Source organism: Triticum aestivum, chromosome 6D, assembly GCF_018294505.1.
Source record: "Triticum aestivum cultivar Chinese Spring chromosome 6D, IWGSC CS RefSeq v2.1, whole genome shotgun sequence".
Taxonomy (NCBI): Eukaryota; Viridiplantae; Streptophyta; class Magnoliopsida; order Poales; family Poaceae; genus Triticum; species Triticum aestivum.
Genome location: NC_057811.1, coordinates 107,385,382 through 107,410,430, shown reverse-complemented (window position 1 = coordinate 107,410,430; position 25,049 = coordinate 107,385,382). Strand labels below are relative to the sequence as shown.

At 47.8% G+C, this 25,049-nt stretch overlaps 2 protein-coding genes across 2 annotated transcripts; both read right to left on the bottom strand.

Annotated features, from left to right (window-relative positions):
- Positions 1–3,131: 3,131 nt before the first annotated feature.
- Positions 3,132–5,476, bottom strand: LOC123141252 (MADS-box transcription factor 16-like). Its single transcript, XM_044560441.1, has 7 exons — positions 5,084–5,476; positions 4,882–4,948; positions 4,712–4,773; positions 4,481–4,580; positions 4,196–4,237; positions 3,571–3,615; positions 3,132–3,485 (listed from the first exon to the last, which is right to left on the bottom strand). Exons 1-7 carry the CDS (start codon positions 5,272–5,274, stop codon positions 3,273–3,275), a joined length of 720 nt encoding a protein of 239 aa, XP_044416376.1. The 5' UTR covers positions 5,275–5,476; the 3' UTR covers positions 3,132–3,272.
- Positions 5,477–9,020: 3,544 nt separating this feature from the next.
- LOC123142509 (trihelix transcription factor GTL1-like) lies at positions 9,021–22,917 on the bottom strand. Its single transcript, XM_044561397.1, has 3 exons — positions 22,903–22,917; positions 22,339–22,503; positions 9,021–10,428 (listed from the first exon to the last, which is right to left on the bottom strand). The coding sequence occupies exons 1-3, from the start codon at positions 22,915–22,917 to the stop codon at positions 9,073–9,075; spliced, it is 1,536 nt and encodes a 511-aa protein (XP_044417332.1). The 3' UTR covers positions 9,021–9,072.
- Positions 22,918–25,049: the final 2,132 nt, after the last annotated feature.

The following is a 25,049-nucleotide window of genomic DNA, read 5'->3' as shown; positions in this document are numbered from 1 at the left end:
GTAAACATAGCAATGCTATATGCCTAGACTCATTCCAGCGTCGTCGATCAAACTAAGCTGCCATCCAGAGGCTACGGATTCAAGTACACAGGTAGCAAGAACATACTACAGAGAATCAAATTAAGCAAGTGGCAAGTAATGATGAATGAAATTCAGCAATCTTCCCCTAAACATAGCTACGGCCGCCGTTCAGACGAGGAGAGCGGCGAGGGAAGCGTGGAGAACGGCGGGGAAGCGATGTCGCGACCACTGTCCTCCTCCTCTTGCGCTTCGGAGTCATCTCCGACTCGGTTGGAGGCTCCACAATCTGCAACGGCACCTCGTGCACCGTGGGTTCCTGATCCAGTGGATGCTCTACCCTGGATCTGAACGCCCACCACCTCCGCCTGGTCCACGGGCTGGACGAATCGGCCTGCTCCATCGCCCAGAGGAGGATCTCGACCTTGTGCATCGGTTGTGCGGGTGGGGGGAAGCTTTGCCCTCTCCCTCCTCGTCATTTGCTTCAAAGTGGGCATTGCCATCCAGTTCATCTGCAATATGTTGTGAAACCAAGAACGGATCTCCGTCAACCTGGCCATCTTGACCTGGTCGCCGCCGGCGATCTCCATGAAGTCGGCGTTCTCGCCGCTGGCGATCTCCATGAAGTCGGCGTTCTCGCCGCCGCCGATGTGGTCGATCTGCTGCTCCATCGAGGATCTTGCGTGGATGGAAGAGGGGGTGGATGTGGAAGATCAGAAGAGCAAAGTTGCAGCCGCGAGAAGGAGGAGAAGGATAGGAGATGGCCGCGGTTGCAATGGTGATGGAAGAGGGGAAGGAGCACGGCGGCGGCTTTGCATTGGACGAGAGGGGCGGCGGTTTTGCATTGGAGGAGAGGGGCGGCGGTTTTGCATTGGACGAGAGGGCCCACCTTGTCATATATTTCCTAGGACTAAAATGCCCCTAGACTAATAGTACTTTCATCCGCGTACTTTCGAGTACTACGTATGTATGCACCGTTAGATCGAGACTAACGAACGGCTCCAAAAAATGCCAACTACTGTAAAAGTTGTATAAAAGAAAAAGAAAAACCCGGCGTGCATGCTGGTTGGTCTCGTCTCTTGCCGTGTGCGCAGGTGCGTTGGTGCTGCACGAGAGCAGTAGCATGCATGACAGGTGGATCGGCAAGCTACCTGTCAACTAGTCGAGCGCTTGCTGGTTGAGTGCTGCGACCTGAAGCCTGTAGACGCAACATGGTGGCCTCTCGTGCTTGATTTAACTTTGAAAACCGGCTGAAACGACCCGACGGATCGAGACTGATTGGACGCCCCTCGTGACCGAACGAACAGCCCGACGGATCGAGACCGAGTGGCCGTCCAGCATTTGTCATGCATCCTGCTCGCCATCTCTCTCTCTACCCGCGGATTGGATGGAAGATCTCTCGTCTCATGAAGCTCAACTGCTCAAGCAAACGATCCAGTGGTACGGTACCTGCATCATTTCTCGCTTCGGCCTTCGTTTCCCAATGACGATGAATCCTCTACCAGTCTACCTGCTGGTCTCGTTGGTGTAATCCCTTCCATTGCCGCCCCGATCGACGTGTCACTGATTGGGTAATGCGATGTCACACGTCGCAACCTCTCGTGGTAGTAGCCTTGAGTCGCATTGAAGGAGCGTCACCTCGTCGTGCTGCAAGAGAGAACTTGCAACGGTAGGCAACTCGCCGTTCATTTAATGTGCATTTGTTTGGATCGATGCTTCGCATGCAGCTTTTACTTCATTTATTATAGCACGCCTACAGGTTGAATGTTCTTTGTTCAGGTGGTGAGAGTTTATGAAGATGGAGCACACAGGACGGGCTAGCTAGGGGCACCAAATTGGGCAAACTTATTAAGAAAGCTTTTATTGCTTGTATAGACTTCCCAGCAGCTTTTATTTTCTTAAAAAGTGCCCATACTATCACATGGAATAACACGATGGTGTTAGAAACAAGATAAGTGTACATTTGTACAGCCGTCTTAACAGCAGCACTAGTTTATTTTGTAACCCTGAAGGGCATCATTATTGGATAGAAATTGATAGGCCGCAGTGCGCCATGCTCCTACAAGAACGACCATCGTGGAAACTGCAAGGGAGAGTAGACCATGCATGCACACAGAATCCTAGATACACTGCAAGTCCGTGCAAAAAGACAACTATGCGACGCTGGCCAGTGCACGGGAGATGTTGCAAAGGCTGCTTGAACAGCTGCTGCAGACTACAGACCAGCTGCATGTCAACTTTTCAAAGTTTTTCTATAGTATTTTCATATAAGTGGCAACTGTTTGACCAACTCGCTTGCTTGCCTCCCTTGATGGCTAGTAGTACTACACAGCTTGTACGTAGTACCAAATAAGATACGTGAAAGAAATCAAACGGATGGAAACGACAAGCGACAACATGCATGCGGGCTGCTGCACAGGAGATGCCGTTGGTTCAAGCTCTGGCAGCAGGATGCATGCATGGCTGGCCCATCAGCTGGGTACGTGCCAACTTTTGGGGGGTCGTGGTCTGGTCTTTCACGGAAGAGGCAACTGTTTGACATGCCTCTTTGGTTGCCTCCTTTGATAGCTACCACAAAAATGGAGCTGGTGGTGGATACCGATCTTATGGTCGTGCCGGCAATGGAAAATAGAGAAGCAAGCACCGGAGTCTTTTCTGCTTCCGGTCCACGGACCTGCCTAGGCTAAAGCTCAACAAGATGACACCGTCCTCTCTCACGAAAAAGACAAACACAACAAGACACGTTATATTTGTACGAACACATCACAGATTGTGCAAGCTAGAGACCTAGACAGAGAGAGAGAGAGAGAGAGAGAGAGAGAGAGAGATGGAAAGGTTGAGGAGGACTAGAGAACGAGTTGTACTGTGACAACCATGGACTTGCATTGCTGCCTTGGCCTCCGTGTTGATGTCGCACCAACCAAACGAAGAAAGGGGAAGAGAAGGCATGGCAAGAGCAAGCTTCGATTTGAACGTGCGACGCTACCACGATCAAGAGCATGCACGTCTGACTACTACATAAATTTGCCCACACCGTACCATAAATGCTCACATGCTCCCAACATTCAGAAAAACCAAATTTCAATGTTTCAGAAAACTTTGGACTGGATTTTTTCAATGTTCACACAACATGTTTCTACAATCTCCAAAGTTTTCAAACCAAAACTCGAAACACACAGATTTTCTTTTGTTGTAGTACTAGTTATTACACGATCGGTCACTTGATATAAGCCAAGATCGACCGACATGACCGATTAACCGAAGAGCGGGCAGTCTGAGCGGCCGTAGGCCATGCCGTGCAGATCGAGCTGGCTGGACACCGCGTGGAAGGCGTACATATCCGCCTCCGAGCCGCCGCCGCCCATCTCCACTGCCGCCACGCCGTCCCACCCGCCCATCACCGGATTGTCCATGAACCCGAACGCCCGGTTGTCCATGAACCCGAACGCGGGGTCCTCGCGCATGCTCTGCATACATAGCACACATGATCGTCAAGCTCGGATTCATGCATGATCGTTGCTATAGAGATGGCTAGGGAGCGAGAGAGCTCACCAGCTCCTGCTGCAGTTTCTTGTATACCTCCTCGGAGTGCTTCACCTGCATGCACATATGGATTTCAAGAGAAAAAAGCATGAGTACACGAATGCAACAAGATTGTACACCAGGAGGCATCGAATGACAAGAGCTAAGAGTCTACATTAAAAGACATGTTACAGTCTACAGAAGGGGCACATACACACATGTTGCCATGCTCTTTGTTCCTAGTCTAACTGCATTGTCAATTTGTCATTGAGAAACCTCTCACGAAAAATTATGCATTCAGAATGAAATTTTCGGGAAAAACTCATGTTGGTCTCCATGCATGATTCAGGTCATGAAGTGCAGTTAATGGTCATACATATCTAGACGGACTATCAAACAAAATTATACAATGTGACCAAATGACAGCACCATTAGAACAAGATCTGGTGAACACATAGTTTTTGAACAGTGACATGGAGAACTAACCACATAACGTAACTGTAACAAGGGGCAGCCTACACAAGGCAAGGTAAACGAATTGGGGGAATAAAGATCTAGTTTTCTGGCACCAAAACGGCCATGTACACAAAATTGGGTAACTCCTGAAATGAACTAGTCCAATTCATAGAGAAGAACTGCTTGGGAAAGTTCTCACCTTCTTCTTGTAGATTTCAGTCTGCCTGGTGATCACATGATACTGCATGATCAGAACGAAAAATTAACAGAAAACAGAAGGTTAATTAAGCTGTCATGTTGTTAAAGCAGGAAGCAATACATGTACTACATGAGTTGAAATTAAACAAGAAAACCCGAACCAATTCTTCAGAAGTAAATAGATCAATCACTTCTTAAGCCTCTACTGTCAGAGATGGAGAACTCGTATAGATCAACCAAAGAGCTAGCTAGCTAGGAATGTATCGAAGCTCGATCGGGTTTGTACCTTCCTCTGGCGAACCACCTCGAGAGCGGCGCCGACATTTTGCTCGAGCCCGCGCAGCTCCTTGAACTCCAGCGCGTCCAGATCTTCACCCATCCTTTGCCTGCGATCCATATACACAAACAGCATATTAACTCAACTCGATCTTGACATCAAATCAATCTAGCTAGCTTGCTGGAGATTCCCGATGAAAGAATCAAGAATGGTTCAGAAATAAAGAGGAACGTGATTGACCTGATCTCCGTGCGCAGGTTCCGATTGATGCTCTTGAGCCGGCTCAGGGTGCGCTGCATATTCTGCCATGATATCAAACCGAGAAAAATCAGCCAAATCGAAGAATAGAGAAAGTGTTACAGCTAAATAATAAAGGATGGATGGAGGCAAGGTAGAGAAGCAGCAGCAACCTCATACTGCTCGGTCCACAGGCTGGTCCCGGTGGCCTGCTGGTAGCGGTCGAAGATCCCTTTGATGCTGCAAGCAGCACATGAAGAAGAAGAAGAACAAGACGAAGGTGCCTTAGAGATGCAATCAATCAAGCAAGCAGCCAGCTATGATGCTGACCAAGCAGCGAGACATATGCATGGAGTGAGTTGGTTGCGTGCGTACTCGGCGCCGTCGCTGCAGAAGTGGTGGTGCTTGCCGGTGGAGGAGAGCATGACGATGGCGACCTGGGCGTCGCAGAGCACGGCGAGCTCCCGCGCCTTCTTCATGATCCCCGACCGCCGCTTGGAGTAGCTCACCTGCCTGCTGGTCGCGTCCTCGATCCGCTTTATCTCGAACTTCCCCAGCCGCCCCATCTCGACCGACCGATCCAGCAACCGCGCGCGCGCGCACAGGTCGCCGCGCGCGGGCTAGCTGGGCGAGGTCGACCGACGCAACGTACGACGGGGAGGAAGAATGAGATCGGCCGGCTAGCTGCTTCTTCTTCTTCAGCTGTCTGGGTTTGGTAGAGGAGAGTGGTGGTGTGAGTGTACTGTGTACTCTGTGTCTGTGACTCTGTGCGCGCGTTTCGGGGAGGTGAGCAGAGGAGCGCGCACAGAGTCACAGACAAATATGCGATGCTGGCCGCTGCACGGGATGGGTGCTGTGCTGCTGCAGATTGGAGGTGAGCTGCGTGTGTGAAATGAGAGGCAACGAACGCTCTTGTTTCCTCATGCCAGGTTCAGGCTTGGAGCTGCAGCAGGAGGATGCGTGTCTGCATGGCTGGCCGAAAAACCATCAGCTCGCTCCATGCATGCATGCGCGTCTAACTTTTGGGGGTCCTCTTTCCACGGAAGGGCCAAATGTCTGCATGACACGATACGTTTTTTTTTTGCGGGAAATTACTTGTATTACTCACGTAGCCGAGCTACTAGCAGAATTACACAGTTTGACGACCTCATCAGGTCCAGATCTGAGCCACACCATGGTACGACCCGTAGTTCTACCAAAAGATGCCAACAAATGGCTTACATTGTTTTCACTGCGATAAATGTGAGTAAGAGCAACTTTAATGGGGCGACCCATTTCGTCCGCCTGCGTCCGTTTGGGTCGGTGCGGACAAAATAAACTACCCAACACAGAGACCCATTTTTATTTTGCGTCCGCTTTGTGTCCGCGCAGACCCATTTCCGTCTGAAATTTGGGTTGCATTTGGGTCGGCCGCGGACACAAAGCAGACGCTTTCTCTGCTCTCCTCGTCCGCTTCTGCCCACTGCATGTGCTGCGTGGCCCACATGTCATCCAACCACCCATCCCATCTCTCTCCTCCTTTCCTCTCTCTCTTCTCCCACCCATCCACCCACCCTGCTCCAGACCACCAACCACGCCGCGGGACAGCGCCGGAGAAGGGCCGGAGCCGGGGCAGCGTCGAGGAAGCGCCGGAGCCGGGGCAACGCAGAGGAAGCTCCTCGTCGATGCACGGTCTCTTCTTTGGGCGCAGCTCGCCGGTAAGCAGAGCTCCCGTGTGTAGTGACGAGCGCGCGTATAGGCATGCCATGCATGCGTGTATATGCACAAGTAGAGCTACGCCCAAGGCTCGTCCGTTCTGGTCCAGCTAGCCATGCGTGCATGTACATGTGTGCGTGTACGCGCACATGCCCTTCGGCTATGCACGCATATGCTGCGAGTTGCGGTTGCGGCGTGGCGCGGGAGCTCGCGAGCTGCGGCCAGCTGCGGCACGGGTGCCGCGAGCGGGGCGGCGAGCTGTGGCTGCAGCATGGTGCGGGAGCTCGCGACTGCGGGGCGAGCTGCGGCGGGCCGTCGAGCGGGCGCGACGAGGTGCGGCGCCGCGAGTGGGGCGACGAGCTGCAGCACTGGCGCGGCGTGGTGCGGCGCCGCGAGCGGGGCGACGAGCTATGGCACGGGGCGAGCGCCGGGGCGGCAAGCGGGCGCGGGGGCGGGGCGAGCTGCTGGGCGGCGAGGACGCGAGCGGGCGGAGGCGGGGTGAGCTGCAGGGCGAGGCGGCGTGGGAGCTCGGGGCGGCGGTGCGGAGCTCGCACACCAAATGTTCGATAGAATGCCGCCGCGGACATGTCTAAAATGCGTCTTCCTTCATTGGGCGCACAGGCCGACCCATTCGAAAAAGCGGACATGGACAGGCGGACGGACGACCCAAACGGACAAAATCGATGTCCGTTTGGGTCGGCCCGTTGGAGCCGCTCTAATACAAGAATTTCGTTGATCCATGAGTAATACGATAAATGTGACACGATGCGTTTTTGCTTGCCTCCTTTGATGTCTACCACGGAAATGGAGCCGATGGCACAGAGGTTGTACTGGCACAGGCACGGCAGCTAGAAACGAGATTTCCATGTGTGCATGCTATGCTTTGGCAAGATGGGGAAGCACCAATATGATACAAACTAGAGAAAGAGTGCTGCTCTGGCATCCAAAGAAACTGAATTGCAGGCTTCGCCTCCGTCTCGTCTCACCAAATGAGATAGGGAAGGCATGGCACTTGACCGTGAGACGTTGAGTCCATGACACGCTGCACGCACTGTGAGTTGAATTATTACTCATAGCGCCAAGTACTGCAGAGTGCAGACAAGTTTCGGGCCATTAAACTGCCATGCTAATCACACACACACACACACCATGTCGAGTGCTCCTTCCATGGATGACCGCAGGTGAGCAGAGGCCAGGCTGCGGTGCAGGGGCAGCGAGCTGCGAGCAGAGCAGACAGGTCGGGGCAGGTGAGCGCGCGCCCCATGTCATCCTGTCACCGGCCGGCTCGTCCAAAGCACACACAAGAACCAATCCGTGTCCTCCTCCCTGGTCCACCGTATCCGCAAAGTCTGAAAGGCTGCAGCAGCCAGCCAGCCTGCTTTCCTTCCTCTCTTCTACTCCAAGGCTCATGTCATCTGGTTGCTTGCACACAAGAATAACGCAGTTTTTACTGCTACTTTACTACTAGTACTAATTAAGATCTGCTTGCAGGGATAATAGTATTGGCAATGGTCTAGCATCATGCAGTAGTACGCCGTTAAATTGCCACGTACATTCGTGACATGCAGGAAACAGTTTCCGTCAGGAAAATAGACATGAAATAACGTACGGGCAACGGGCAGGAAGGACTAGGAGGTAGACGTTGGTACGTACGAAATCGCAGCAAGTCCATGACAGACATGCGGTGCGATGCATGCATGCGACCTCCTCCTGCACAGGAGATGTGGTTGCTTGCAGATCGGCCGGCCGTCTGCTGCGACCACGGACACAGAGGGCCCATGCCGGCCGTCTGCTGCCACCACGGACAGAACAGAGAGGGGCCGTACGCTTTTGCTTTGCTGCTTCGATTCTATGGCTACCACAAAAGCCAGACGAACGCATGCACAGAGGTTCTGGAGGTAGCATCCGATCCGATTTGCACGTACTACTAGCGACGATGCAAATTGCAGAAGCACCTGCACTACGAAAAGCAGTACCCGATCCTGCAATGCCAGACTGCCTGGGCCACATACTACATCAGCAGAACAAGACGACAATAGTTCTTTCTCCGGCAACGGACGACACCAGTTCATTGTTCAACTGTGCAGCAAGAAACACTTTTGCCTGCGCTCTTTAATAAAGAAAGTAGTATTGGAAAAGACTAAAACCAAATCAAACACATGCACAGGACCGCAGGGGTTCTAGCTACACGCCGGTACACGCTAGCTGCATGCATATGCTACGTCGTGCTAGCTGGTACAACTGCCGGTGCAGGGCTTCCTGGTTCCAAATCAAACAAGACATTATTTTGATGCATGGGGAGGAACAACACAAGACGAGCCGAGCCAGCCAACAGCCCGTACGTACGTCACCTCCGTGGAGTAGAGCTAGCATTGTTACCGCCATGGAATTTGCACACGGAAAAATGCTAGACTTATGGAACTCCCGTTACCATCAATCGCATTTGTTTGTTTGTACAACCGTCTTAAAAATGACATAAGTTTTGTTTCATTTTAACCCTTGAACATAAACATTGTCTTCTCGCGATCTTAACAAAAACATACGTTCGTTTTGGATTTTAATCTTGAACATAAAAATTGGTAGAAAAGGTAGAAATTTGACAGGTTGCAGTGGGCCTTCCATGCTTCACCGCTCGCTCGCTGTTGCATGCAAAAAAGAACGACAGTTTTCTACGACTGCTGCAAGCTGTGATCTGCAAACTTGGGAGAAGCATTGCTCCATGGCGGCGGGAACCAGCGCGAGTGATGATGAGCCGGCAGGAGACGGGGTCCGTGCGCCTCTTCCTGCGTCGTTTCCTTGTGCTGTGCCTGTGGTGCTTGCGGCGGTGGCTGCCATTGGAGCGGAGCGGCTGGGATGGGCTGCGGCTGGGGCGGCGACGTGGCCCGCAGCGGCATCAGCTTCTGTCGAGGTTGCGGCGGTGGCTGGCGTTGGAGCGGCGCGGCTGGGACGGGCTGCGGTGTGGCCTGACGCGGCGGCGGTGTCTGGAACGGCGTCGGCGTGGGCGTGGGGAAGACGATGGGCGGGACCTGGGCGGCCTGCCCGCCGACGCGCTGGATGAAGGCGATGATGGAGGCGTGGCGGGAGGCCGCCGCGGCGCGGTCGTGCGCGCGCTGCGCCTGCTCGCGCTTGAGCCGGGCCACCTCCTGCCGGCGCCAGGCCTCCTCCCGCGCCGCGCGCTCCGCCTCCCTCTTCTCCATTGCCGCCAGGAACCGCTGCTGCATCTCCTCTTGCCTCTGGACGACCTGCTTCATCAGCCCCTCCACGAAAGCCATCATCTTCTTCCTGCCGCCGCCACGCTTGCGCTTGCGCTTGCCGAGGCTGTCGCCGGTCGCCGCCGTCATCTCGCCAACCTCGGGCCCGTCGTCATCAGACTCGGACTCGGACATGGACGGGAAGCTCAGGCCTTGCAGACAGACGGGAGGTGGCTGGGGAAGCTCCGCAGGCGCCGCCCAAGAAACAGGAGCCGGCATGATCGGGAACCTCGGTGGCGGCGGCGGCGGCATTGCGCTCATCGGCCGCGGCGCCGAGAAGGCGTGCGGCTGCGGGGGGCCGCGGCCGCCGAGGACCATCAGCAGCTGCTCCTGGTGCTTCTGCAGCCACGCGCGGGCGGTGGCGGCGTGCAGCGCGTCGAGCGCCTGGGAGAAGGGGTAGCTCCGGCCGTCCTGCCTGCCGGCCCGGCTCTGCTCGGCGCGCTTGTAGGACCTGTTCAGGCCCCCGAGCTTCTCCCTGCACTTCTTGGCGCTCCTCCTCTCGTAGCCAAGCTTCGCGAGCTTGCTGGAGACCTCTTCCCAGATCCAGAGGGGAACCTTGTCCCTGACGGCGGCGTCGCGGAAGGCGGCGGCCATCTCCGACCGGATCCTGATGAGGGCCAGCGTCTCCTCCCGCGCCCACTGGTTGCGGACAGGCCACGGCCCGCCGCCGCCGTTGCCGCTGGAGTCGCCGAGCATGTCGTCGGCGGGGAAGCTGCTGGCGTCGGCGGTGGGCGGCTTCTCGGCGGCACCAGGTCCGGAGAGGAGGCGACGACGCTGGCTGGGGACGGGAGGGGAATAGGGGACGGATGCACGGGAGGGGTGGTGAAAAAGATGCGAGCGTGGGCAGGAAGGTAAAGGTAAAGAGAGAGAGAAAGTAACAGGATGCCGCTGCAAAAGTCTCAACCCTACGACTCTTCCATTTTTGAATTTGATCTTGATCTCCCAACGAGCAACGAAAAGTACAGCTCCCCATACTAAAGTTACTACAAAGTTGAGCCATCTATTTTAGAATAGATGAAGTAATATCTTTAGCGCTAAAACGTCTTACATTTAGAAATACAGGGTGTATAAAACATTTTGGATATTACAATATGGACTAAATACGAACTAAACCGAGCGAATATACACACGAAAACATGTCTATATATGTCCAGCTCACAAAAAAGTTCGAACATCTTATATTTCTGAACTGAGGGAATCCTGGCCAAAAAAAAACGCGAACAGAGGGAGTAGAATAGATAGACAAAAACACACACACACACAAGGAGACCAAAACAGGCCTCGTCGCCTCCCCCGAGGGCGACTCGGCGCAAACCCTAGCTGCCACTGGACACAAGCCCCTCCTCACCGCCGGCGGCGACAGGCCTTGCCTACCTCGCTCGCATGGCGGGGGGTTGTTTCATTATGTGTTGGTGCGGGTCATTGCGGCGTGTGCCCGGGGTTTGACCGATGTTCGCCTCAGTGCTAGGCTCGCAAAGAGAAGCGCACATGGGCCACGATCGCGTGGGGAGGGCAAGCACCACAACCCCCCACGCGATGACCTCGCTACGGCCACCATGTAGGGGGTGCTCCGATTTTCTCCTGCGTTGACGGTGGAGTTTTGGAACCTGTCGGCGGCTCATGGCACTAGTAGAAAACAGGGTACTAGTCCCGGTTCCAGAGGGCCTTTAGTCCCGATTCTGGAACCGGGACAAAACGATCGGGACTAAAGCCCAATATTGACATCATCTACCGAAAATCAGCTTCAATTTTCACATGGTATTCTCCGTCTTTATGTATGACGTGGTCAAGAAAGAATTCCGTCAATTCCTCTTGAATTTCTCGTAAGCAATCATGTGGTAGGAGTTCATCCCGCATCTACCACATCTAATTTAAAAAAGGGGGTCAATACATATATATGAATGAAACTCAACACAATTGATGGTAATAAAATCAAATTATGAATATTGTTTACGTACTTCAAATTGTTTGTCAGAGTAGCCCCGCTCGGAGGTCGAGTGGCAGATGAACTCGCAAATGTAGTATCCACATAAATCATTCCCGGGTGCCTGCCACAAGCACTTTACGAGAAATAGAATTCAATCAAACTGATAATCAAGCATGATAAATGGTATTGATGAAACTAGAATCAATGAGAGATGCACGGAACTAGTTAGTACTATTTACTTTGGGGTGTGTAAATCGTAGCTCTTTCTGCAGACCCGAAACCATTCCGGTGAACTTTTTTCCAAACCCTGTCAGGCAAATAAAATGATTACTTGATATCAGAAAATTAATGAACGAAAGTTGCCGATATGGTGCGATAATGATCGAACTTACTTCTGGAGCATTGCAGTCATGTCTGCATACTCCTGGGGATCTTTGCGTCTCGAGTCTAAGACAGTTACTACTCTCCCGTCAAGCTTAATGGATAGCAGAATAAAGTGGAACCTGCGCACGCATAACTCATCAATTACCTTACTTAACCTCGAGTAAGCGAAACCAAATATACACAAGACAGTAACACTCACTTGAAGTTGTAAGGAAAGAGTATTGTCCCTTTACTTTGATGTCGAAGGAACGATTTTAGCAAGTTTTCCTCGGTAAGTCCAGCTTTGTTTCCTACCGACCATTCATTTGCGGTATTTGGGCTAATGAACCCAATGTCATATATTTGCCCTTTTTTGCATTCGACGATCTTCAATCTGCATCATGTATTTTACTCATCAGTGTTTTGGGACACCGAGTCTTGCAAAAACTCTTTCCATGTGACTTTGGCAAGAATCACTCCTTGGCGTTTTAAATGCTAAAAAGTTTTAGCATCTTGTCAATATGTATTCATTGCTTAGCCCCATTAGGTAAATCTATCTCCATAGATCATCATGCCTAATATTGAGGCTATTTAGCCTAAGCACTTCATCGAAAAACTATTTTCAAATGAAGTCCTAATTTGTGTCAAGAAATTTATTTCCAATTACCAATGTGCCAAGCACATAAGGTTTTTAGAAATATTATTACGCTCCCACTTACTTTCTTGAATTACAAGCATCTTCGTTACCCATTGATGAAGTCAAAACCCCTTTGACCATTTCATCAAAACACGAAGATTCCAACTCCATTTTGCTCTCTTCTGTCCATTGCTGGAACTCTGAAGTTTGCATACCTACTAGCATCGACAAATTACTTTGTACTGTATCATATACAAGTCCTAGCTTTCATTTCCATCAGATGGAAATCCTTTTATCATCCATGTTTCATATCTCATGATTGAAATATGTATTAATTGCTAGTTCAACCCGAACCGACTTTAAGCATCGCTACGATGAAAACAAACTCATCGTAGTCAACTCTTGAACTTGTTATTTCAACAAGTCGAGCTTTATGGATAAAACATTTTTATCCGTATCAGTTTTAAGTTCCATAAATATTCGTTAGACTCTAAGTCTTCCGAAAGGTGTATCAAGGTTTTAATCTTGAATCACTTATGTTGAAACTAACTCGGATTGTATTGGCATTTAGCCAATTCTGGAGTCAGGGCCCATCAACGCTTCCTTGTGTATCGTAGGTATAATGTTGTCTAACAACAATATCTCGTTTGCGCACCTGAGAGGTTTGCACGAGCCTTGCCTACGTGGTTCAGCTGCAAGTTCGACCGAAGTTCATACATTTTATTGTAGAGACTTCCGTATCAGTCGCAGTAGGAAACTCTGGAATTACTTCCAAGGTCTCTTTCCTTTGATCTGATGAAGATACTGTTTATCTCGTCGAGTTGCACTATTCTCCCACTCACCTTTTAGAAAGAACCATTCTCTTTAAAAGCATACCGTTCTTTGTGGCAAACCTATTTGCCTCGGTATAGTGAGGGAGGAATACCCAATGACTTGGGATAACCTACAAAGTAGCACTTGTCTGATTTGGAATAGGTTTGTAACCTTTTACACAAGCCCCATATTCCAAATGTTAAGAAAAGATACACCATGGTTGGGCGTACCATACCATGGCTTCATTTCAACAGACCCGATGTAGCTCTTTTCAGTGTAAAAGCCGCAGTCTCTAAAGCATCACTTTAAAAAGGATAATGGCAAATTTATTTATGTCATCTTTGACCTTACCATGTCATAAATGGTTAGATTACATCTCCACGGACTTTTCACTTGCAGTGGTGTTCCGGGAGGTGCAAGTTATGAAACCCCTTTCACAACTCATCAGACATTCGCTAAACATGTAACTCAAATATTCCTTTGTGCAATCAAATTGCAGAAACATAATTTTCTTGTTACAATAACTTCTACTTCATTTTTGAAAACCTTTCGAATGATTTCAAAAGATCCAGACTTACGTCTCATCAAGTAAATATCCATATATCTACTTGAGTCATTTCTGAAGATAAATAAATCCACCACTAACAACACTTATCGGACTACACACATCAAATGTATGATCACTAATAAGTTTGTTGTTCGTTCCTTATGGCCTGTGAACGGTATTTTAGTCTCTTCACTTTTCGGAGGAAAGTTGCAAGTGTCAGATGATTCAAAATCAAAAAGACTTCAAAATCCATCATAATGGAATTTTCCATGCGGGTTTCTCCAATGTGACCAAATGTAGTGCCACACTTGTGTGGTATTCTTTTAGTCTTGCGACATTTAGCGTCAGTGTTATGGATGTATCATATTACCCTCAATATTCATAACATACATCCCATCTTGGATGGAAGCATGGCCCTTCATGTTATTCATAATACTTAACAACAATTGTTGTTTTTATGAACAACTCTTTTGCAACAAACATTGTGCAATGGGCTAGAGTGTTTGAAACTCTAAAATGAATTATAAAGTAAACCCAGAGGTATTGTATTATTATCAATATTCATAACATACATCTCATTCATAATGAAAGTATGGCCCTTGTGTTATTCATAACATCGAACATAAAAGGTTCTCTTATGAACAACCTTCTTGCAAGATACCTTATGCAATGGGCTAGAGTTTGTAAAACTCTAAATGAATTATGAAAATAAATACAGACGGCAATACACCGATGGAAGGTATAGTAACATTTACTATGTTCCCTGTGTATACCTTAACCTCATTTCTGGCTAGTCTTTTTAGGCCACAGTAGCTCTTACAGTGATTCGCAATTGAATGCAATCGAGCGGGTATCTTTGTGATTAACTCACAATACCCAAGAATTAGTGATTAACATGTTTAACCATAATTCCCAAGAACTATATCTTTGAACAGCCTACTATACATCAAAAACTTGTATGACATTCATACATGAGCTGGATATTCCAGTCATCTTTCTTTCTGCCTTTATACTTCTAACAGTTTAACTTTTAGTATTTCTCCTACTCGCAAAAGAAGCACCCAACTTAAGAGTGGCGTTAGCCCCGGACTTCCTAGGCGTGTAAGTCATACTAACACCCTTTGGACACTTCCTTTCTCTTTAAGTTGTTGTTTTATTCACCTTTCATTATATGACAGGCGTTCTTCTGGATCCCTTTCCCAACAGTCAAATGCATAGTAAACACTTTTACTAATACTTGCAAACAAACATTGCTTTGTTTGTATCTGAAAATAATTTTCAGTTCCATGAATATCATATAACTATCCCAACTTTCGAAGTTTGGGTTTCATGGAAGCAAACATATTGCACTTGACTGAAACGGAATTATAGCTTTTGGATCAAAGGACAAGAGTCACATGATCCATAGCATTAGCGGGAGGATACGGAAAGCATGCGATAGGACAAAGTCCTTCTCGGCACTTTTGAGGACAATCCTCATATTACGGTACCAAACGTAAAGTTTTAACCAAATATTTAACAGCTATTCAATTTTAACAGGGAAGGTGGAAACGCGAGCCATTATTCTACAACTATTTTGCATATAACACTTAGACAATGTTCATAATTAATTGCACTAAGAATTAAACATGTTAATTCAACAGTGCGCTCCCACTCAAATCAATATCTCTCAAAATTGATTGTGAGTGATACAAGATCCACATTTCAATTGTTCGCCATTGGTGTAACACCACTGATGACGAAAAATCTCAACCGGTAGGCCAACTTGCCAATCACATCTCTATGTGACTCTTGTTCATCTTTCGATGCGTGTGTTCCGAGCTCATGACGGTCATGCCTGAACGTCAAGACAACCAAGTGATCTCGCTGCGAGGTCTCAACTCACCCGCCTCACACTTCTCTAATCGTTCGTACCCGTGTGACACGGCGCACCCCGAAAAGATAGGTGCCGTGACGGTGCTACACTTGGGAGAACACTAACTACTTGGTATTTTAAGTGAGAGATCACCCTAATAAAAGCGACTATCGCGCAATCAAGAAGGGTGCATCATAAGGGATAAACATCTTAGGCAATTCATAATAGCATGATATGGTATAGCCCTTTCTGACGAAGAAGTCTTTCATTTCTTCGTCTTCGGCATTCGCGTCGGTGTTCACCTTCGCGAAGATTGCCACCACCTTGTCGATGCACCAGATAATATTGCTATCTCTATAGCTAACAAAATAATGCATTACAACAAGGTTGACACGCAGGTCATTAAAGTGCAATCATATGGCTCCAACCATCATGCCGAATCATGACACGCAGGTCATGTTAATCAAATTACATCATATAGTCATCTCATACATAATCGAATTAGTATGAGCACTGCTATACCACATCATATGCACATCCTGCAAAACCAAGTTAGACGCCTCTAATCGGTTTATGCAAAATTTATTTTACGTGGCTTCTAAGGTTTTGACTTAAACCGCAGCGACCAACGTTTTATCATCAAGTATGATTATTCAAGTTGCTAGATTAACATCTCGGGGTGTATGAAACACGGGATAATTAAATCTCGAGCCCCATACTAAACTTCATCATACGCATGACCCCCGTGCAGATCATATCTGCAATGCCCTTTCATCTGCGAATTTCATCTTTCTTTTGACTACGGCAGAACCCAAAGAACTGATAGCACTTCCATGATCAATCAGGATCACGGATTGCCAGAACTTTGTCAAATTCCACCATGCTGTCTCGAGATTGAGCAAACGCAAATTCTAGGGAAGCAACAAGAACCTCGGGTAACAGATTTCATCTGTCACCCGCATAAATAATTTTCAGCAATAGATCTCATCTACTACCTAATTATATTATGCAATACCCATACATCTCCATGTATTCTAGATCGAAACCTGCATCTACGCATAGCATGGCTCTTGATGCCACTGTAGGGGAACGCGACAGAAAACAAAAAATTTCCGACCTACGCACCAGCCCAGGACCACTATGGAGACTGCATACATGGTTTGATCTTTTTCGTTACCGACTCGTAGCGCAGCGGGAAGTAGAGTCGATGACGATCGGCGGTGCAGATCCCCGCAGCTAGGATTTACAACCTCCCAACCGCGAGGATGTATACCCTCATCTGCTCCTCAGACAGCCCTCCGGGAGGCGGTCGAACAGCCCCCCGGACGGTGTCGCGGACAGCCCTTCGGGAGGACCTTCGAAACTCGAACGGTCACTCGGACAGCCCTTCGGGAGGACCTTCGAAACTCGGACGGTCACACGGACAGCCCTTCGGGAGGCACTCACGAACTAAGACCGAAACTACGATCTCTCTACAGAGTTGCACACATACGGTGTCATCTATCCGGCAGGGCTTCGCCGTCCAGAACTAGTTCCTGCCGGAACCCAGACAGCCTTACGGCTCTACGAAACTCTTTTCGTGGGAGGGAGAGAAGAAGCCAGATAATGCATGGCATGTGTATGAGAGCAAGGGATGAGTGTGGAGGGCTGCCCCTCCACCTCTATTTATAGGAAATCCCAAGGGGGTAGGGTAGTTTCACAAAAAACCCAAAATGCACATGAATGAAGTCCTTCCACAAGGACCTAGGAGTGAAACCAAGGAACAAGAGGGTCCCCAAGGGGGGATACCCCATGTGGCCGGCCACACCCCCATGAGGGGCCCAAAAAATGGCTCCTATCCATCCATGTCATCCCCAAGATCTTTTGGAGCAAAGCCCCAAAAGGTGGCTTTCCATAAAGTAACCATAAAGCTGATTTTCACTATTCACGACGACATTTTTCAGCGTCTGATCGAACTGAAAATATTTATGTGGGCTAAGAACATTTCCAGTACCCACTAAAATGATTTTCAACGCGTTCCGAAACAATTCCGGTTTTAGTGATTTTCATCTGCGAAACGCATCTGAAGTGGCTCCGGCAGCTCCGGAACATTTCCGGTTTTTATCTCAGAAAATTCCAAAAAGCTTCCAGAATGATTCTGGCATCCTCCAAGAATTATCAGGCATGTGCCGAAACCAATTTGACTTAATGGTGTATCCCGAAACAACTTTTCGGTATCATCGAAACTTATCCGATGACCTCTCTCTGCGGTACGATTCCGCTGTCCGAAACTTTTCGGTGTCCGAAACTTTTTCGGTGATTTTCTCTCAGACTCCCTGTCTAGTATTCAGCAGATAGATGACCCTTAAGCGTGTGACCCTATAGGTTCGGTGAAGTATAGACATGACCCGGAACCCCTTCCGATCAATGATCAACATCGGAGCCGTGGACACCCATATTGACCCCTATACCCACACGAATAAATATTCGAGTGAACCTCCAGTTGCCGTGTGCTATTCCTGTTGCTTCGCGATATGTTACAAATACCCGAGGTGAGACATGTTGGCATTCCCGTGGATCAACAACTTGTCCACTATGCTAGTTACCTCGTTACCGGTATTGTTCTCTTTTCTCGTTATCGTGTTCCGGCATCCCCGTGATCAAATCACAAAGTGTCTGGCCAGACGATGATGGATACCGTAACACCGAGAGGGCCCAGAGATATCTCTCCATCGTCGGAGGAGCAAATCCCAATCTTGAGCTATCAAGTTACTTGACACACTTTTCCATGAACCCGTAAGCCGCCGTAATAGCCACCCATTTACGGATGACGTTTAACAAACCCCAAAGTTCATGAAGCAAGCATGAATAAACTCGATACTCTCATGGTCTAAGGAATCATGCAAACGTTAACCATCTCTGTGTTATGTACCAATAAACTTGTGACGAATGAATCTCATAGCATAACATCAATTCGGGTCGATTCAACACAAATGTCCTTCCTGACATTGTGCCCTCAAAGTTGCTTGGCATAGACATGCCCATGATTGGGAAAACATAATCATCATGCAACACTTGAGCTAGTCTTAGAGGCACGACTAGGAATACATTTTACCGTTTATTATTCCACACGTGCATATGGGTTCTCCCCAGAGCCTTTATGGATATACGGGCTCGGGAACCACAACAGTTATAGCATGGAACATAAACATAATTATGAACAAGGAGATAATCAATAACATTTATTATTGCCTCTAGGGCATATCTCCTACATGGACCATATTTGAATTTCTTCCCGCCACTTGTACTGCTAGCCGCCGGAGCGGCGGCGTCTCTCTTCCGCCGTTGCTGAGTCAGCGGAGTCCGCTGACGCGCCGGAGGAGGCGGAGGAGGAGGCGGAGTCCGCTGACATGCCAGAGACAGCTGAGGCGGAAGAGGACTCTACCGAGGGGCCTCATCCGGCTGAGTCTTCTTAGGCGTCCAGTTTGAAAGCTTGATGTACTCCTTTCTCCATAGACAGGCACTCTTTCAAGCATTTTCCAAATGAATCTCCCCTTTACCTGTAGGTTAGTCAAGCTCCAGCTCCTCAAATCCCTCCATTATTTCATCGACTGTCACAATAGCATAGCCATGTGGAATCGGACGACAATGGAAAGTTTCCTCGGCTCGAGGACGTACAACAGAGCCGAGCGCCGCCTTCAAGGTCAGGTTCAGGCATTTCGCCATTAGCACACAATGTTCAGCCTCCGTGATACTATCCACGGGGTACCTAGCTAGGAGTCGTGAAATCAGGCTGAACGAGCTCCGTGGAAGCCACGCTGTTTCTCCGCTGAGATGGTGGGGTAGCTTCTGGGCCAGCGTCAAAGGAAGGATCTTTGTGCCACTGAGATGGTTGGCTGGTAGCTCGCTGGATCTCAAGTTCCTCTAGTTTTGCTAATCTTGCAGTGAGGCTCTGCATTTCGGTTGCTTCCTCTTTCTTATTTCTCTCTCCGCTTCTATAACCACCGTTGTCGGGAAACCCATGCACCCAGGGAACGGAGCTTGATGTGCCTCGTGTTTGTCCAGGGTGTTCAGGATTCCCGAGGGCCTTTGTCAGCTCGTCCTTCTCTCTGTTGGGAAAGAACGTCCCTTCTTGCGCTGCCTTGATTGCTTTCTCAAGCTTCTTGATGGGTATTGCAAGTTGCTCGTTCGTCCAAACACACTTCCCTGTTTCTGGGTCCAAAGTTCCCCCAACCCCTAAGAACCAAATCCTTGACCGATCTAGCCAGTGCAATGTCGCTGGTTGGACCCCTTTAGCAAGCAGGTCTTGCTAAGCTTTGTCCCACAACGGCCGAGCTTTGTAGTAGCCACCTGCCCGTGTGATGGTGATACAGCTTCTTTGTAGCATTTTGCTTGTTTATCAGTGACCTTTGCTTACCCTTCTCCGATGTCTTGTAGGCCACAAATGCGGGCCAGTGATCTCTTATCTTCTCATATGGACCGATGAATTCTGGAGTCTTGTTTTTCTCGACAAACCTTTTGTTCAACTCTTTCTTCCAGTTGTTGAATAGTGCTGCCATCTTCTTAAGAGCAAACGCCTTGACCTTTCGCTCTATAACTGGGTTATTCGGATCCTCCTCTGGCGGTAGGCTGAAATTTGTCATCAGCGAGGTCCAAAGATCATCTTTCAGTCTATCATGTACATAAGAAACTTCAGGGTCCTTCTTCTTATTTCATTGTTCAATCCTGATCGGGACGATGTCCCTAACAACAACTCCGCACTGATGTACAAATGCGCCCTTGGTCCGCTTGGGAGCAATCGGTTGGCCATATTTCATGACTTTTATGATCGTGAACCTTTCATCCTAGTGCAACCTTTTCTTCGTGCCTCGTCTCCTTACGGTAGTTTGGCTCGATCCTGAGGGCTAAAAGAAGAAAGAAGCGCGTTAACATATGTACATACCAAAACAATTAATGCATCAGGTCAGCACAAGCTTAATTAATATATATATATCTATACCTCGCCGGACTTTGCAGCAGTTAAGGCTCCATCCTCCGTTCGGTCACCGGAGCCGTGATCATGATCTCCTTCCTTCGTCGTTCGGTCACCGGAGCCGTCATAACCTCCTTCCTCCTCCATTGTTGGATCACCGGAGCCGTCATCCTCTCCTTACTGACCATCGGTGTCATTCAGAAACGACAAGGGATCACCTCCGTCGCGGATTATATCCCCCCAACAACTCTTCTTGTTCCAAGTCTCTATCCATAGTTTCTGCAAATATTACAACATGGCATATACAAACATGAGAGATGGATTAGTGGCAAACATGGACCTAGCTAATCACAACAAGGAATCATATGCATATGAGCTATGGATTAGTGGCAAACATCGTCAAGGACTCCTCCCCCTCATGTCTGATGAGTCGTCCTATATATCTTTCGAGAGAGGATACTTTGCGGACTGCCTCTCTCATGCCTGTCCAACGTCCCCCCTCATGTCGAAGTTATCGGGGTTATGTTTTAACGACCCCCCTCATGGTGAAGTTATCGGGGTTATGTTTTAACGACACCCCCCTCATGTTGAAGTTATCGGGGTTATGTTTTGATGACCCCCCCCCCTCATGTAGAAGTTATCGGGGTTATGTTTCAATGGAATAGAATTTGTTAAATTGACATTAGACGTCAATAGTAGTATACATAACAATAGTATTATACATAATGACCCCCACCCGCCACCTTCGACAAACAGGTAGGGGCGGGAGGGGTAGGAGATTGGCAACGCTTTTTCTTCTAGGGTTTGGGTGGCCTCCAATTTTGAATATATGAGTTGTTACTCCCTCTCTCCCATTTAATAAAGTTGCCTCTCCCCGATTTAGGCAAAGTAAAACTTAGTAAGATCATCCATATACATCATTGCTCATATATTGAAACTTAATATGAGTTTTAGCAAAAAACTTTCTATGAACATCATTGCTCATATATCAATGCATACATCCATGGATCATCATTGCTCATATATCCATGGATCATATACAAAAACTTTCTATGAACAAAAAACTTTCTATGAACATCATTGCTCATATATCAATGCATATATCCATGGATCATCATTGCTCATATATCCATGGATCATATATAAAAACTTTCTATGAAGAAAAAACTTTCTATGAAAAAAAAGTTCTATGAACATCATTGCTCATATATCAATGCATACATCCATGGATCATCATTGCTCATATACCCATGGATCATATATAAAAACTTTATATGAACAAAAAACTTTCTATGAACAACAAAAAGCATACATCAATGGACAAAAAAATTCTATGAACAAAAAAAATCATACATCAATGCATACATCCATGGATCATCCATACATCTGCATATACATACATACATCAATGGACAAAAAATGTATGAACAAAAAAGGCAGAGCAGGCCGGGGTGGCGGCGGCGCAACAAGCAGAGCAGGGGCAGCGGCGCGGGGGAAGGGGGCTCACTGGGGGGCGTCAGGGCAGGGGCACGGCGGTGTTGGGGCAGGGCAGGGGCGCGGGGAGCGGCGCCGGCGTCGGGGCAGGGCGCACGTCAGGGCAGAGGGCGTCGAGGGCATCGGCGAGGGCGTCGACGGCGAGGTGGAGCAGCCTGACGGCGTCGACGGGGCAAAGGGCGGCGAGGGCGTCGACGGCAAGCTTGGGCAGCCTGGCCGCGTCGATGTTCTCGGCGTCGTCGGGGGCAACTGCAGATGAAATCTGAAAAATTCCTGTGTTGCTTATATACACAAAGCATTGGTCCCGGTTGGTGGCACCAACCGGGATGAAAAGCCACCTTCCGTCCCGGTTGGTGCCACCAACCGGGACTAAAGGTCTATTTTCAGCAGCCCAAAGGGCGGGAAACAAAGACCTTTAGTCCCGGTTGGTGGAACGGACCGGGACTAAAGGGGGGCATTGGTCCCGGTTGGTGGCTCGAACCGGGGCCAATGCCACCCTTTCGTCCCAGTTCGAGCCACCAACTGAGACCAATAGACTGGCATAGCGGTGTGGTGGGAGTTTAGTCCCACCTTGCAAGTTGAGAGAGCGCAGCACCGGTTTATAAGGCGCGCTGCGGAAGAGCTTTCGAGCTGCTCTATAATGCAGACAGTACTTGCCTACCCTTGTCACTGCCATGTTGGGCCTATTGGGCCCGCGGGCCTGCATCCTGGCCCATGTACTGATGGGTTTCTAGTCGTATGCAGGCCGTGGTGGCCTAGTAGGCGGCATTTTTTTATTTTTATCTCATTTTAGTTTCCTATTAAAGTTTTAACATAAAATACTTTATGAAATACTTTTTGCTATCAAAGTTTATAACAAAAAATACTTTGATAATTTTAGTTGCATAAATTTACTTTTAAGTTAATATTATTTTGATAATATTTTTTATTTTTTATGTCATTTTAGTTTGCTATTAAAGTTTTTAACATAAAATACTTTATCAAAATACTTTTTGCTATTAAAGTTTTTAACAAAAAATACTTTGGTAATTTTAGTTGCATAAATTTTATATAATTTTAAGTTAATATTATTTTGATAATAACTAGAGGTTTATAAAAGCTTTTAGTTGATTCTTTTTGCTATTCAAGAATATTATAGTTTTTTTTTAGTTGATCATAACAAAATATTTTAGTTGATTCTTTTTAGTTCATTCTTTTTTCTATTAGAGTTTTATAAAAGCTTTTTAGTTTATTATTTTTGCTATTAGAGTTTTATGAAAGCTTTTTAGTTCATTCTTTTGAAAAGCACTACAAATGGACTCTGAAAAGGTTGAAAGTTGACATGGTATCATCATATCACCCACATAGCATGTGCTAAAAAGTTGAGAGGGGTTACGGCAAAAGCTGGATGCACTTCGTGTACAAAATGGACAATCTCTTTCGAAGTATCAGGGTTTCGGACAAAAACTCATCTGTTACAAAACGATTTCATTTGTTTGAACTTATTATAACTCCAGACTTTTTGTGTGTTCAAAATGCACCATTCAGAGCCGCATCATCAATTTTCAACCCTTTCTGACTTCGTTTGGTATTTTTCATGCATTTACCGATTTTTTTAGCTAAATGACCCTGAAAATTGAAAAGCACTACAAATGGACTCTGAAAAGGTTGAAAGTTCGCATGGTATCATCATTTCACCCACATAGCATGTGCTAAAAATTTGAGAGGGTTATGGCAAAAGTTGGATGCACTTCATGTACAAAATGGATAATCTATTTCGAAGTATCAGGGTTTCGAACGAAAACTCATCTATTGCAAAAGGCATTTCATTTCTTGACATGTAACTACAGTGATATTCTAGATAAAAGCCATCATCAGAATTGTTGTGGAGAGAAAGTCTTCACTTTTTCTTCGCGTGTGTCCCTTGCTTATTGCGCCGTAACCATGGATAATCTTCATTGTTTAACAAGGTGCTTGGGTCAGCCTTCACTTTGATGAGAGGAATTTCATGAAACTTCTCATAATCTTCAGACATGTCTGTCTTGCCCTCCACTCCCACGATGTCTCTTTTCCCTGAAAGAAAACTACGTGGCGCTTTGGCTTATCGTATGATGTATTCGCTTCCTTATATTTTCTTTTTCTCTGTTTGGTAGACATGTCCTTCACATAGAAAACCCGTGCCACATCATTGGCTAGGACGAATGGTTCGTCTGTGTACCCAAGATTGTTGAGATCCATTGTTGTCATTCCGTACTGCGGGTCTACCTGTACCCCGCCTCCTGACAGATTGACCCATTTGCACCGAAACAAAGGGACCTTAAAATCATGTCCATAGCCAAGTTCCCATATGTCCACTCACTACTACAGGATGCTGCTAACGCGACACTACGATCAGAGACCCTTTCACGAAACTGTGTGCGATGCATTAATCGCAAACGGGGATGTAAAAAACCCGTCAAAAAGGGTGCAAAATGTTTGCGATGGTGGAACCATCAAACACGGTTCAGATTTTAGTTGCGTGTGCGATGCAGGGCACACAAATAATCCATTCGAATTGTTTGCGATGAGGCAGAACAACAGAAGGGCAGCCATATCAATGTGTGTGCGACATATGGCATAGACTTCGCTTCGATGAACTGTTTGCTATTAGGGAGTGCAACAAAAACGGTTAGCCAGATCAAGGTGTGTGTGATATACGGCATACAGTTCACTCGGACGAACTGTTTTCGATTAGGGAACACAACAGAAACGGTTCAACTTAACAAGATGTGTGTGATACATGGCAAACAGCCGACTCGGATGAACGGAGCGCGCCGCGGCTGCCTCAAT

What these genes read in the sequence shown, in the direction of transcription:
- LOC123141252 (XM_044560441.1), bottom strand. Translation starts at nt 5,274, where the DNA reads ATGGGGCGGCTGGGGAAGTTCGAGATAAAGCGGATCGAGGACGCGACC. An exon ending in TGTGGACCGAGCAGTATGAG is followed by an intron (nt 4,774 to 4,881) that starts GTTGCTGCTGCT and finishes ATATCATGGCAG; the next exon opens with AATATGCAGCGCACCCTGAG. An exon ending in AGAAACTGCAGCAGGAGCTG is followed by an intron (nt 3,486 to 3,570) that starts GTGAGCTCTCTC and finishes CTATGTATGCAG; the next exon opens with AGCATGCGCGAGGACCCCGC.
- LOC123142509 (XM_044561397.1), bottom strand. An exon ending in TCGACGCCCTCTGCCCTGAC is followed by an intron (nt 10,429 to 22,338) that starts GTGCGCCCTGCC and finishes GTCCCCAGCCAG; the next exon opens with CGTCGTCGCCTCCTCTCCGG.